At 36.6% G+C, this 12,288-nt stretch overlaps 1 protein-coding gene across 3 annotated transcripts in view; it reads right to left on the bottom strand.

The window, feature by feature from the left end:
- Nucleotides 1-3,055: 3,055 nt before the first annotated feature.
- The window catches only part of FUT10 (fucosyltransferase 10), a 74,889-nt gene continuing 65,656 nt past the window's right edge, over nt 3,056-12,288 (bottom strand). For all 3 annotated transcript variants that reach the window (XM_033105202.1, XM_033105201.1, XM_033105200.1), the window contains exon 5: nt 3,056-5,571. In XM_033105202.1, the coding sequence (XP_032961093.1) occupies nt 5,347-5,571 (225 nt within the window). In that variant the 3' untranslated portion in view covers nt 3,056-5,346. The remainder of the gene's footprint in view (nt 5,572-12,288) is intronic.

Here is a 12,288-nt window from a genome sequence, read left to right as displayed (position 1 = left end):
CTGTGACTTAGTAAATATTGACTCGTCCCAGTCCCTGTACTTAAGGTGAACAGATATCGTTTAGCCAAAGAAGAATGGCTTGCCGGGGGCTCACCATCATTATTGCCATTCCCCAAGTTAGACTTCTGATTCTTGCCTGAAATTACCTAATGTTGAAAGAAGAAATGCCTCTCCTTCTGGGGACACAAATAAAACAATGGAGCAAAGAACGAAAAGAACAGAGAGGATTTGCCAACTTACTTTAAATTTGAATGCTTAGTAGTTTTAAAACAACTTGTCAATATAGCCTGTTTAATACACTATCAATATAACACATTTATATTGCATTTCATGTTTCTAATAGAGTGGTAGGAATTCCGGAGGTAAACTCCATATCATGGGTCCCTTACAAAATTGAGAAACAAAAGCTTCCTGGAAGTGGTTTATATTTTGCTAAAGCATTTCCATCTTCATTCCCCTACTAGAATTAGAATGTAAGCTCTATGATGGCAGGGGTTTTGTCAGTTCCACTCACTGCTGTGTACCCATGGCCCAGAATAATTCCTGGGACATAGTAAGTGCTCAATAAAATTTATTTAATATATTAATAAATCCCAGGCAGCTTGATAAGTGACCCAAATAATGATAATTTCCTTGATATATTTTTAAAATATTTTTCTTGTTCCTTAATACTTTGTTTCCTAATTTAAAAACCAAAAGCCTTTCCTTTATCAAAAGCTGATTACCTTTTATCTTATCCCAATTTTCAAATAATCAATAATTTTTAAAATCTCCCATTGGAAGTTCCTTTTTTATTTATGCGATATATTTTTTAAAATTGCTCTCTCTCTAGTATATAACTCGATCTTTCTTTTACTTAGCATTATAAAAATAAACTGAAAACACCCTTACATGTCATCATCTCTGTTTTCACTCAATGTCAAAAGTAACATTTGTTAATTATCACCACCAATATAATCAGGAAATTCTCTAAATACCAGGAAGTTGTCAAGCTCAAAGTGGTGGAAATTCATTTTCCAAAATTTTGATTTTCACTTGAAAGCTGAAATTTTATCATTGGCAACAAATTCTGTCAGTTCTCTTAAAGTGTCAGGTTCACTTTGTTTACACGAAGATATAATAATTGACAAAAAAAAATATTTTATTTGCTACATGATCACAGGTCAAAGTTGCCTCCATATTCAGGTGAAGAAGTGAAGACTATTGACTAGTGTTAGCAATTTTTTCTTCAACATTTCTGCAAAGCTTTCTGTCCACCCTTTCACATCACCTGAAAATCAGTCTAAAAGAACAACCCAAGTAAAACATACTGAAGTGCTACACAGAATGTTGCATTGCATAAGTGCTTCACAGCCATGAGTCATTCTTCACAACAGCCCTGTAAGGTAGGATGCTTTCTTAATCATATTGCAAAAATGGACACAGTGAGGTAAAGAGAAAAGTGTGCTATGATGGGATCAACACAGATAAAATGTACTGTGGGGCCTTATACGGAACTCAGAAAGCATAGCTCCCATTTTGCAGATAAGAATCTTGCTTCAGTGGGGACACAGCTCTCACTCCATGACAGCAATTGTCAGAATCAAGATGGCATTATCTTATTAACAAAATATCTCTAGTGCAAAAGATGCATATGCTAAGTAAAAAAAGAGTCTCAAATTTGTGGGTACTCAGAGTCCCAGAGAACCTTCAATGTATTTTCTTTGAAAGAAACCTCATTTTCAATCCCATGGAACTCCCACTCCACCATCCTCTTCCCCTATACAATTTTAAAACACATTAAGCGATAAGTTATTTTATTTCACTAAATTTCTTCAGGGCTACATATGTTAAAAGTGTTCACAAGACAGCTGGAACCCTGAAAGGATGCTCAACATCACTAACCATCAGAGAAATGCAAATAAAAACCACAATGAGATATCATCTCACACTGGTTAGAGTGGCTATCATCAACAAGACAAATAATAACAAGTGTTGGAGAGGCTGTGGAGAAAAAGGAACCCTCATACACTGTTGGTGGGAATGTAAATTGGTGCAGCTGCTATGGAAAACAGTATGGAGGTTCCTCAAAAACTTAAAAATAGAATTACCATATGACCCAGCAATCCGTCTCCTGGGTATCTACCCAAAAAATCTGAAAACATTTATCCATAAAGACATATGTGCTCCAATGTTCATTGCAGTTTTATTTACGGTGGCCAAGACATGGAAACAACCAAAGTGTCCTTCGCTAAATGAATGGATAAAGAAGTTGTGGTATATATACACAATGGAATACTATTCTTCCATAAGAAAAGATGAAATAGTACCATTGGCGACAACATGGATGGATCTTGAGATTATTATGCTAAGTGAAATAAGCCAGACAGAAAAAGTAAAGAAACATATTTCACTGACATATAATATATAAAACTGAAAGCAACAAAGGAACAAGACAAACAAATAAAGAAACAAAAACTCATAGACACAGACAATAGTTTAGTGGTTACCAGAGGAGAGGGGAGGACGGGGGTGGTAGATGACGGTAAAGCGGATCAAATATATGGTGATGGAAGGAGAACTGACTCTGGGTGGTGAACACACAATGTGATCTGTAGATGATGCAATACTGAATTGTACACCTGAAATCTATGTAACTTGACTAACAACTGTCACCTCAATAAACTTTTTTTTTTTTTAAGTGTTTACAGAGAATTTTACCTATGGACTCTTGGTGAAGAACCAAAGTAGAACAAAAGTACATAAAATTTTTTCTTGGAGGAGAAGTTTAAGACATACTCCTACATGGCACCATATAAGCACTGGGTATTTGCTTAAGACAATTATGTAGAAGAACTGGAGCTACCTGATAATATCTCACCAGAGCCATAAATCATATCTTGGGCTTTCTTTTAAGAGTACAACAACAACTAAAAAAGAAAAGAAACCCTCATGTAATATATATTTAATGTACAATTTAAAATTTGGTCTTTAACAAACAATTCCCCTTGCAATCCTTTCTCTTTTAATATTATCAGATAAAATGGCAGAACGATAAATTCCTTTCCATCTCCAATAGTACCCAATAAATATACTTCTTCCTCCAAAGAAGAGTGTGCTTCCCTTGAAAAACATACAGTGGCTCTGGAATCGTTTGTTACTGTCTTAATAAAAACACCTACAAAATTAAACTTTGTAAATTATGATAAACAATTAAAGAATGTTACACAGAGAAGAACTCTAAAGACCAGCCTCATCACTTCTTGTTAGGTACAAAAACTAAGGCCAGGCAGGTTAAGAGATTTGTATAAAATCATAGTTAATGGCAGAGCTGGCATTGAGAAAGAACTCAGTCATAGAGCAAAAACAATATGGCCCTTCTTGCTTCAAAATGAATGTACTGGTTGCAGTCCTCATTCCTCTGGCCCAGCCACACAGAGCTCCTTAAGAAAGAGATTGTCCCTGACAGGCACAGAAAGCATGGGATACATGGAAGCTGGTGCTGCAGGAGCTCACGTACGTTTCCCCCTTATGCCACATCAGGGACATGATGATCAGGGACCCTTCCTCTCCTCTGCAGCTTACACCTCTCCATGGTAAAGAATGCCAAAGCCATGACCTATCCGGTGGCACCAGGCTCTAGTATCATCCAGAAGCCTCTCTACCCTCAAAAGGAAAGAAAATGTGAGCCAGTGTTTTCTCCTTGTCTTTTGTGGAGCTCCAGCAGATGCTCCAGACAAAACAGCTAAACCTTGTCTGTGACAGAATCAGAAATGACAGGAAATGCTCACAACCTGTGGGGCTGCCCACCACTTCAGGCTGTACATCATCCTAACAAAAGACAAATCAGCTTCAACGCAAGTGGAGTTCCTTGGGGCATTCACTTCCACTCTCACGTTGATCACAATGTACACGCTGTCCAGACCCAATCATATGATTATTATTCTGCTCAGCAATACAAGGGACAATGGGATTATCTCACTGATCAAAACACACAAGGAGGAGGCACGTCTTCACAAGACATTCCACTTTGGGGTGGCAGGGGGACTGAAGGAGGATACATAGCAAAATAAAAATAAGAAAGGTTAGAGAGGTGGCTGAGAGAGTGGAGAAGGTAGAGTCATGCCTGTGTGCTTTTGACTTAAAGGGTGGACAGCAGATAAACTTCACACAGCTTTTATTACTAATTTACATCCCTGGAAACCAACAACAGATGAACTCTCTCATTGCTGAGTTCTAATACATGTCATGTTCATGCTCAGCATCAGGACACTGGTTTGCCAAATACCAATAAACTGCACATAGTGAGGTGAGTATCAAGAATCCACAGCTACACCCTCCGCCTCCCTTGCAGCGAGGAAAGAACTCTACATTAGGTGAGCTTCCACAAGAGGCAGCAAGTGCATGGGTGCAGACATGTGAACTGAATGTGACCAGTGTCCATGAGAAATACAGTATTCCCCCCTTATCCACGGAGGACACGTTCCAAGACCGCCAGTGAACGCCTGAAACCACGGAGAGTACCAAACCCTATATATGCTATGCTTTTTCCTATACATACAGACTTATGATCAAGTTTAATCTGTAAATTAGGCACTGTAATTATTGTAAGATTAACAACAATAACTGACAACAAAACATGACAATTATAACAATATACTGCAATAATAGGTATGTGAATGTGGTCTCTCTCTCAAAATACCTTATTGTACTCTACTCACCCTTCTTGTGATGTGAGATGATAAAATGTTGAGGACTTTCACCTTTTCACTTAACGGAAGCACTTCACGACTTCTCTCGGCACGTCCCAATTGGCGGCATCACTACTCTTGCACTTTGGAGCCATGAGTAAGTAAAATAACAGTGAACTTGAGCACAAACACAGTGACACAAGGGCAGCCGATCCCATAACCCAGGCGGCTACAGCGTGACTAACGAGCGGGGAGCGTTCACAGCGTGGAGACGCTGGGTAAAGGGATGAGTCACGTCCTGGATGGGACGGAGCAGGACTCGCGAGATTTCATCACACTACTCAGAACGACAGGCAATTTAAAACTTATGAATTGTTTATTTCTGGATTTCCCATTTAATATTTTCGCACTGCTGTTGACTGTAACTTCAACCCTGGAAAGCAAAACCGCATGTAAGGGGAAACTACTGTATTTACTTTTTGTGTGTAAAAAATATAGAGGTGACCCCCTAAGGGTAATTCATATCTATTTTTTCGTAAGGCTCATTATGAGTACTGCAGCAATTCTTATCCTAAAGGATAGTCAACAGAGTAGCTATGCTATTCAAATATTAAGGCAACCTAGAAAATAAACCTCCAAAAGTCTCTCGTCTATAGCATTCTGAAACTTTTTGAAATTAGTCCTTAAATACTAGGGCCCAAAATTCTTGAGCTGAAAAGTTTTGATTCCTATCAACCAGCCACCTTAGTGCCTGGGCTTCTTTCTTGGACTGTTCGAAGCTGGGTATCCACATCTCTCGCAGAGACCTCCAACGTGGAGCCAGAGGTGAGAAAGCAAACACTGTAGGCTCCGGGCAACTCAGGTGAGTAACTTCTGCCTTCCATCTTTTGGGTGGTAAGCCCTGCATTGAAAGAAGGAGAAAAAAGAATTAAAAATATGTGATATATAAGGAAGCACAAGTCCCATGTTCCTCCCTCGCAATAACAGAAGCCAGCACATACTTTCCCTAAAGCAAATATCTTCACTCCATAATCCCAATAGTTATATTGTTGAATATTTGAAGGAGATAGAAAATATCTAACATTTATTGAGAATATTCTGTGTACTACACATTTTGCTAGGCAATTACCACAGATTGTCTTATTTAATTCTAATGGCAAACATATTAAATAGACACTACCAACCCATTTTACAGAGGTGAGAACTAAGGCACCAAAAAGTTACACAAATTGTTCCAAACAGTATACCTAAACTTGAACCTCATTCTCTCCAGATTCTAAAGCTTGCCCCCTCCGCCTTGTTATTTGTTTGGTGATTTATTTATTTCCTTTTCTTTTATATCTCACTGCCACTATCCTCCTCCCTAAACATGTTAGTGAATTTAATACAGTTCTTTGTATGTCTTTTTTAGAAAAAGTGTTTTAATCTTCTGGGCATTTATTTTTAATTTACTTATGTGTCATTACATTATATATCTCATTCTGTTTGTTACTTTCTCACCAAACATTGTTTTACATGTATTCATGTTGCCACATGTACATCTAATCCCTTATTTTTAATGTATTTCTGCTGCACTCAGCTGTCCCCTACACCAAGATGTCTGCACAAAACAATAACACCTGACATTTGCATGAGACCTTCCAGCTTTCAAAATGCTTGTACATGGACTTGGACTATAATGACCTTGGACCAAGCTCTATATTGGTTTATTTCCATGGTTTCCTAACTAGTCTTCCTGATTTCACCCTTGATCTACTGCTGGCTAAACTCAGCAACTATCTGCACTGCAAAATAAAGTCAAAAGTCCTTACAATAGCCTATAAGACCCTTTCAGGATGTGGCCGTCTGATGATTTTCTAAGAGAGGGAGGAAGCGAGAGAGAAAGGAAAGAAACATGAAAGAGAGAGGGAACAAGAGAGGAAGACAGACAGACTAACTCCAGAATAGCAGATAGAACACACCACCTAATTTCATTCCCTCCTGAAACACCATTAAAATGAGAGTAAAAGAATTATTCTAAAAAGATACTGACCTGTAAAAACTACAAGAATGGAAGAAGGTGGAAGAGTAATAAAATGTTTGAGACTGGAAGGCAGATGGAAAAGTAGTAAATCACTTAACAGATTTAAAAAAAAAAAAAAGCATCATTGGCAGCAGTAGGATGAGGGGAAGCAGTCTATTTTACATTGTAGAGCCCTAAAGGCTCAGAAGGCACCAGATATTCCTGGAAGTAGGAAAAAGGGCAATAAATTAAGAAGAGCTCATAGAAAGTCTGCTTATGAAGCAGTCAGATACTGAGTCCTTCCTCTTCTCCTCATGACCAGGTGTCTTCTTCTCCCTTACATAAGACTACAGGTTTATTCCCTGGAGAAATAAATCACAAGATCTTTGACCTGGAAAACAAAGTTGGGGGCAGCAGTGTGGTACTATAAACAGAAGGATTCAGTGAGCATATGAATATCAGATACTGAGACCCTTTTGCTTTTTCCTATAATCCCATTCCCACAGTGCTGGTAGCCAGGCCTCACAATCCAGGCAGGAAAATGAACTGTCCTTCTGGGGGGAATGTGATATGTTCAGGAAGACGTAACTCAGATATTCTCCAAGGAAATCACCTAGCCAGATCACCCTACAATGACACTCACAGCCAGTATGACCCACTCATACTTAGAACTCCCAATCAAACCCCCTAATATGAACAGGATACCAAGATTACAAATCATCTGAGAAAACTTAATAACATAAGAAACAGAAATAAGACAAGAAGAAAATTTTAGAAAAATTAAAACAGAAAGAAAGAGACAGAGGAGATGAGATCAATGAGTAAAAGAATCAGATACTAGAAAAGAAAATATTAAGGAATAAAAAGAAATGAGATCTTAGAAATTAGCTATAGAAGAGCATATATGAAACAATTAATAGAAGGGTTAAAGACAAAGTTGAGATACACTCCATAAATTAAAAGATAAAGAAGTGGGGAAAGCATTTGAATATTGAAACACTTGGATTGGTTCTTTAACATTAGGAACAATATACAAATATTAGAAGTCTCAGAAGAGAGGGAAGGAAAGAAATACAGAGGGTGCCAAAAAAAGGTATACACATTTTAAGAAAGGAAAAAACTATTAAAATTACACTGATGGTAACCACTTTGAGTACCTCTTGTAATTGCAGAAGTCAAACGTGACTTGTATTCATCTTTTGTTATCAGTATATATTGAACATTACAATTTTAATACAGTGTTTTCCTTTCTTAAAATGTGTACACATTTTTTGGCACCCTCCACATATAAGGAAATAATTTTATAAAGTTATGAATTTTCCCCAAATTGAAGGATCTCAGTTCCAGATAAATAGGGCCCACTGAGAGCTCAGCATGATGCAAATAGTCTCTTGACAAAGTACATTTTCATGAAATTTCAGAACACAAGGAAGAAGAGAGATTCTACAATCTCCCTAAGAGGGAAAGTCCAATTCTGAGGATCAGAAGTTAGGATGGTTTTGTATTTCTTGACAATAACATTGGAAGTTAAAAAGCAATGGTGAGATTCACTGATGAAGGTTAACATTAGTGAGTAAAATTTTAAGAAGAAAAAAAATATTTGCATCGCCTCAAAATATCCCCCGCCCCAAATATTTGTTAATTATTGTGGTGGTTTTTAACATATGTTCATAAATTTTTTGGTATTCCTCCCTTAATGAGGTGAAGCTTAATTCCTTTCCCTTTGAAGGTGAGCTGGACTTAGTGACTCAGTTAGTGGAAAGGGACAATTAGGAACTTCACAGTGGAAAACCTAGCAGATACCAGGAAGTGATCAAAGTTAACAGCACCAGGAACATGTCATGTTGATACCATGCAACCCTTGGTATGATGGGAAGAGAAGGGCCCTTTCACCTCTTAACATGAGAAAACATCAGACAAACCCTATGGAGAGACATTGTACAAATTAGCACTCTTCACAAGTGTCAAAGTTATTAAAAATAAGGAAAGAATGAACAATCGTCACAGATTGGAGACTACGGACACATGATGACTAACTACAGTCCAGTATCTATCCTGGATTTGATTCTGGAACAGACAAAAGATATTATTGGAAAAGTTGGTGAACTATGACTAAAGTCTGTAGTTCAGTTAAAAGTAGTGTACCAATATTAATTTCTTAGTGTTGACAAATGTACCATGGTTAAGAAAAGGTTAATATTAGGGGAAGCCAGGTGAATATTAACAAAATGTTAATATTAGGGGAAGCCAGGCACTCTATACTATAAGTGTAAATCTTCTTTCTAAAATCATTTCAAAATTAAAAGTTTTTTTAAAAGGCAATGGCAAAATGCCTTCAAAATTCTGAGAAAACCTGATTCCATTTTAATAGTTTACACTCAGCTAAACTATTGCTTAAATGTTAAAGGAGAATGAAGACATTTCAGATATCCCCCATACACCCTTCTCAGGAAGCTATGAGGGTATGATAAACCAAAACCAAAGAGCAAACTAAGAAAAAGGGAGAAAAGCATACAGGAAACAGAGATGTCAAAACAGGAGACAAAGACAAAAAAGGAAATTCCCAAAATGCTGGGGGAAATGCTTTACAGTAAATGTAGAGGCAGCCAGTACACACTGGAGTAGGTCAGAACACTCTGTGAGAGATTTCTTCAACAAGATGAAATTAATTGGATGCGTGGTATATTTGAACATCTTCAAAGGATCTTTAAACAATCAACAAGGATTGTATTAGTGATAAGTACATAGAGAAATAATCAAACAAAACAATTATTAACCAGAGGAAAACAAAAAGCTGTACAGGAAAGGGAAACAAATGATAATATACTACAAGGTTCATCTCTGAATAAGAGTTACATATAGTCATTATCACATAAACACTTTATGTGATATTTTAAAAAATTAGAATATAAGCATGTTATTTAGAAACACTGAGTAAATTCCAAAATAATTAGTTAACTATGGTAAACGGTTGCTTCTTTGAAGGGGGAAAAGGGAAAAGTAAAAGACTATTTGTTTTTTATGCTTTATATTTTTATAATTTAAGTATAGTTGGTATACAATATTAGATTAGTATCAAGTGTACAATGTAATGATTAGAGATTTATATACTTTACAATGTGATAACATTAAATCTGGTAATCATCTTGTCTTTTGAAAAAGGACAAAGTTGCAAGATTGACACTACCTTATTTCAAGAATTATTATAGAGCTACAGTACTCATATACAAATATATTGATCAGTCCATACATATTGGCCAATTGACATTTGAAAAAGAAGCCAAGGTAATTCAATCATGAAAGAATAATCTTTCCAACAAATGGTACAGATATAATTGGATATCAAAGCAAACAAACCTCAACTCTTACATCATACTATATTCCAAAAATTAACTCTAAGTGGATTATAGGCCTAAATGTGAAAATTAAAACTACAAAATTTCTAGAAGAAAACAGAAGCAAATCTTAGGGACCTTGGGTTACACAAAGATTTTTAAACAGAACACGAAAAGCATGAACTATAAAAGAAAATATTGATGAACTGGAGTCCATCAAAATTAAAAACTTTACACTTCAAGACACTGTTGAGAAAATGAAAAGAAAACCCACAGTCTGGAAGAAAAGTTTCATTAACACAATTGACAAATGACTCATATTAAAAATACATAAAAAATTTTCAAGATTAACAAGACAACCCGATTTTCAAAAAATGAGCAAAGGATTTAAAGAGACACTTCACCAAATAAAATATTGATGGCAAATAAGCCATTAATAGATACCCAAAATCATTAGTTATTAGAGAAATGTAAACTAAACCACTATGAGATACCACTGCACAGCCTAACTGTTAATGAATGGAACTCTCATACAATGTTGGTGGGAATATAAGATAGAACAACTTCGGAAAACAGTGGTAGTTTCTCAAAACATTAAACATACATCTACCATAGGACTAAGCCATTCCACTCCCACATATTTACAGACAAGAAATGAAAGCATATGTCCATACAGAGACTTGTACATAAGTGTACATAGCAGCCTTATTTGTAACAGCCAGAAAATGGAAACAACTCAAATATCCATCAACAGGTGGTTGGATAAGCAAATTTTGGTATGTCCAAACTTCAGCAATAAAAAGAAATGGACTACTGATATATGTATCAACATCATGGATGAATGTCAATATTATCGTGCAGAGTGAAAGAAGCCAGACACAAAGGAATACACACTACCTGATTCCATTTATATAAAATTCTAGAAAACTGCCTAAGCTTCTTTGTCAAAAGTGACAAAAAGCAGATGGATGCATGAGGAAAGTGGTGGAGAGAAGATGGATTACAAAGAGACATGAAGAAACTTTGGAGGAATGATAGAAATGTTTGTCATCTTGATTGTGGTAATAATTTCACAGATGCATGCATGTGTCAAAATTAATCAAATTGTACACTTTAAATATATGCAGTTTATTGTATGTCAATTATACCTCAATAAAGCTATTATTTTTAGAAGTTTACCCCAATTCCATGAAGTTATATTTCTGATGATTATATGTTGTCTCCCCTATTTTAGCCTCTGAGGACAAGGGCATTTATCAACAAATATTCTTTAACTGGTTAAAATTAACTCATCAATACTGAAAGACCTTCAATACTGAAAGACCTTCTCCTATGTAAACAAAGCAAACAACACTGAGAATAAGCCTACACAGATTCACTAGGTGTGAAGGAAAGACTCAAAATGGCCCCCATGATTCTGCCTCCTGGGGTTCATGCCCTGTGTGATCCCCTCCCCTTGAGTGTAGGTGTCACTTGTCACTTGCTTCTAACCAACAGAATATGGCAAAGATGGGAGGATGTATGTGATTATGTGCATGTGATTACATATTTAATATTGTACCACTGGTCTTGCTGGAATCTCTCAGTCCTTGACTGGCTTTAAGAAAGTAAGCAGCCATGTTGGCGAAGCCCACATGACAGGAAACTGTGGGTGGCCTCTAGAAGCTGAGGGCAGCTTCCAGCCTACAACTAGCCAAAAAAATTGAAGCCCTCAGTCCTACAACCTCAAAAAACCGAATCTTCCAGCAAGTGTGTAAGCTCAGAAGCAGACCTGTCCCCATTAGAGCCTCCGGATGAGAATCCAGCCCTGACTGACACTGATTGCAGACTTCCAGGGCACCCAACTAAACCATGACCAGAATCCTGACCTGCAGAAACTATGATATAACAAATATATGTTGTTTTAAGTCACTACATTTGTGGTAATATTGTTTACACAGCAATAGATAACTAACACACTAGGCTTGTATGTTTATGAGAAGGAGAGGAGGGGAGAAACAGAATAGAGAAAGGGGAAATGAGTTTGATATTCAATTAGTATGTTCTACATCTAAGTACAATGATTTAAACTTATTAACAACTGCAAGATAAAAACTAATCAGAGAGGAAATCAAATTATTTCTTTCAGCTTTTCTTTGGCTGAAAGACACAAAGTGAAGAAACTTGTATTTAGGTAGCTTACTTTAAGGCATGCCATATAAAAGCTGTAACTACTCTTGTAAAATAAATGCAAATGAAAACAACTGGTCTAATAGCCTTTAACCTATCAAGGTATGTTTTG

Source organism: Rhinolophus ferrumequinum, chromosome 4 (genome assembly GCF_004115265.2).
Source record: "Rhinolophus ferrumequinum isolate MPI-CBG mRhiFer1 chromosome 4, mRhiFer1_v1.p, whole genome shotgun sequence".
Lineage (NCBI taxonomy): Eukaryota > Metazoa > Chordata > Mammalia > Chiroptera > Rhinolophidae > Rhinolophus > Rhinolophus ferrumequinum.
Note: the sequence above shows the minus strand (reverse complement) of the source record. Positions and strands in the feature narration are given on the sequence as shown.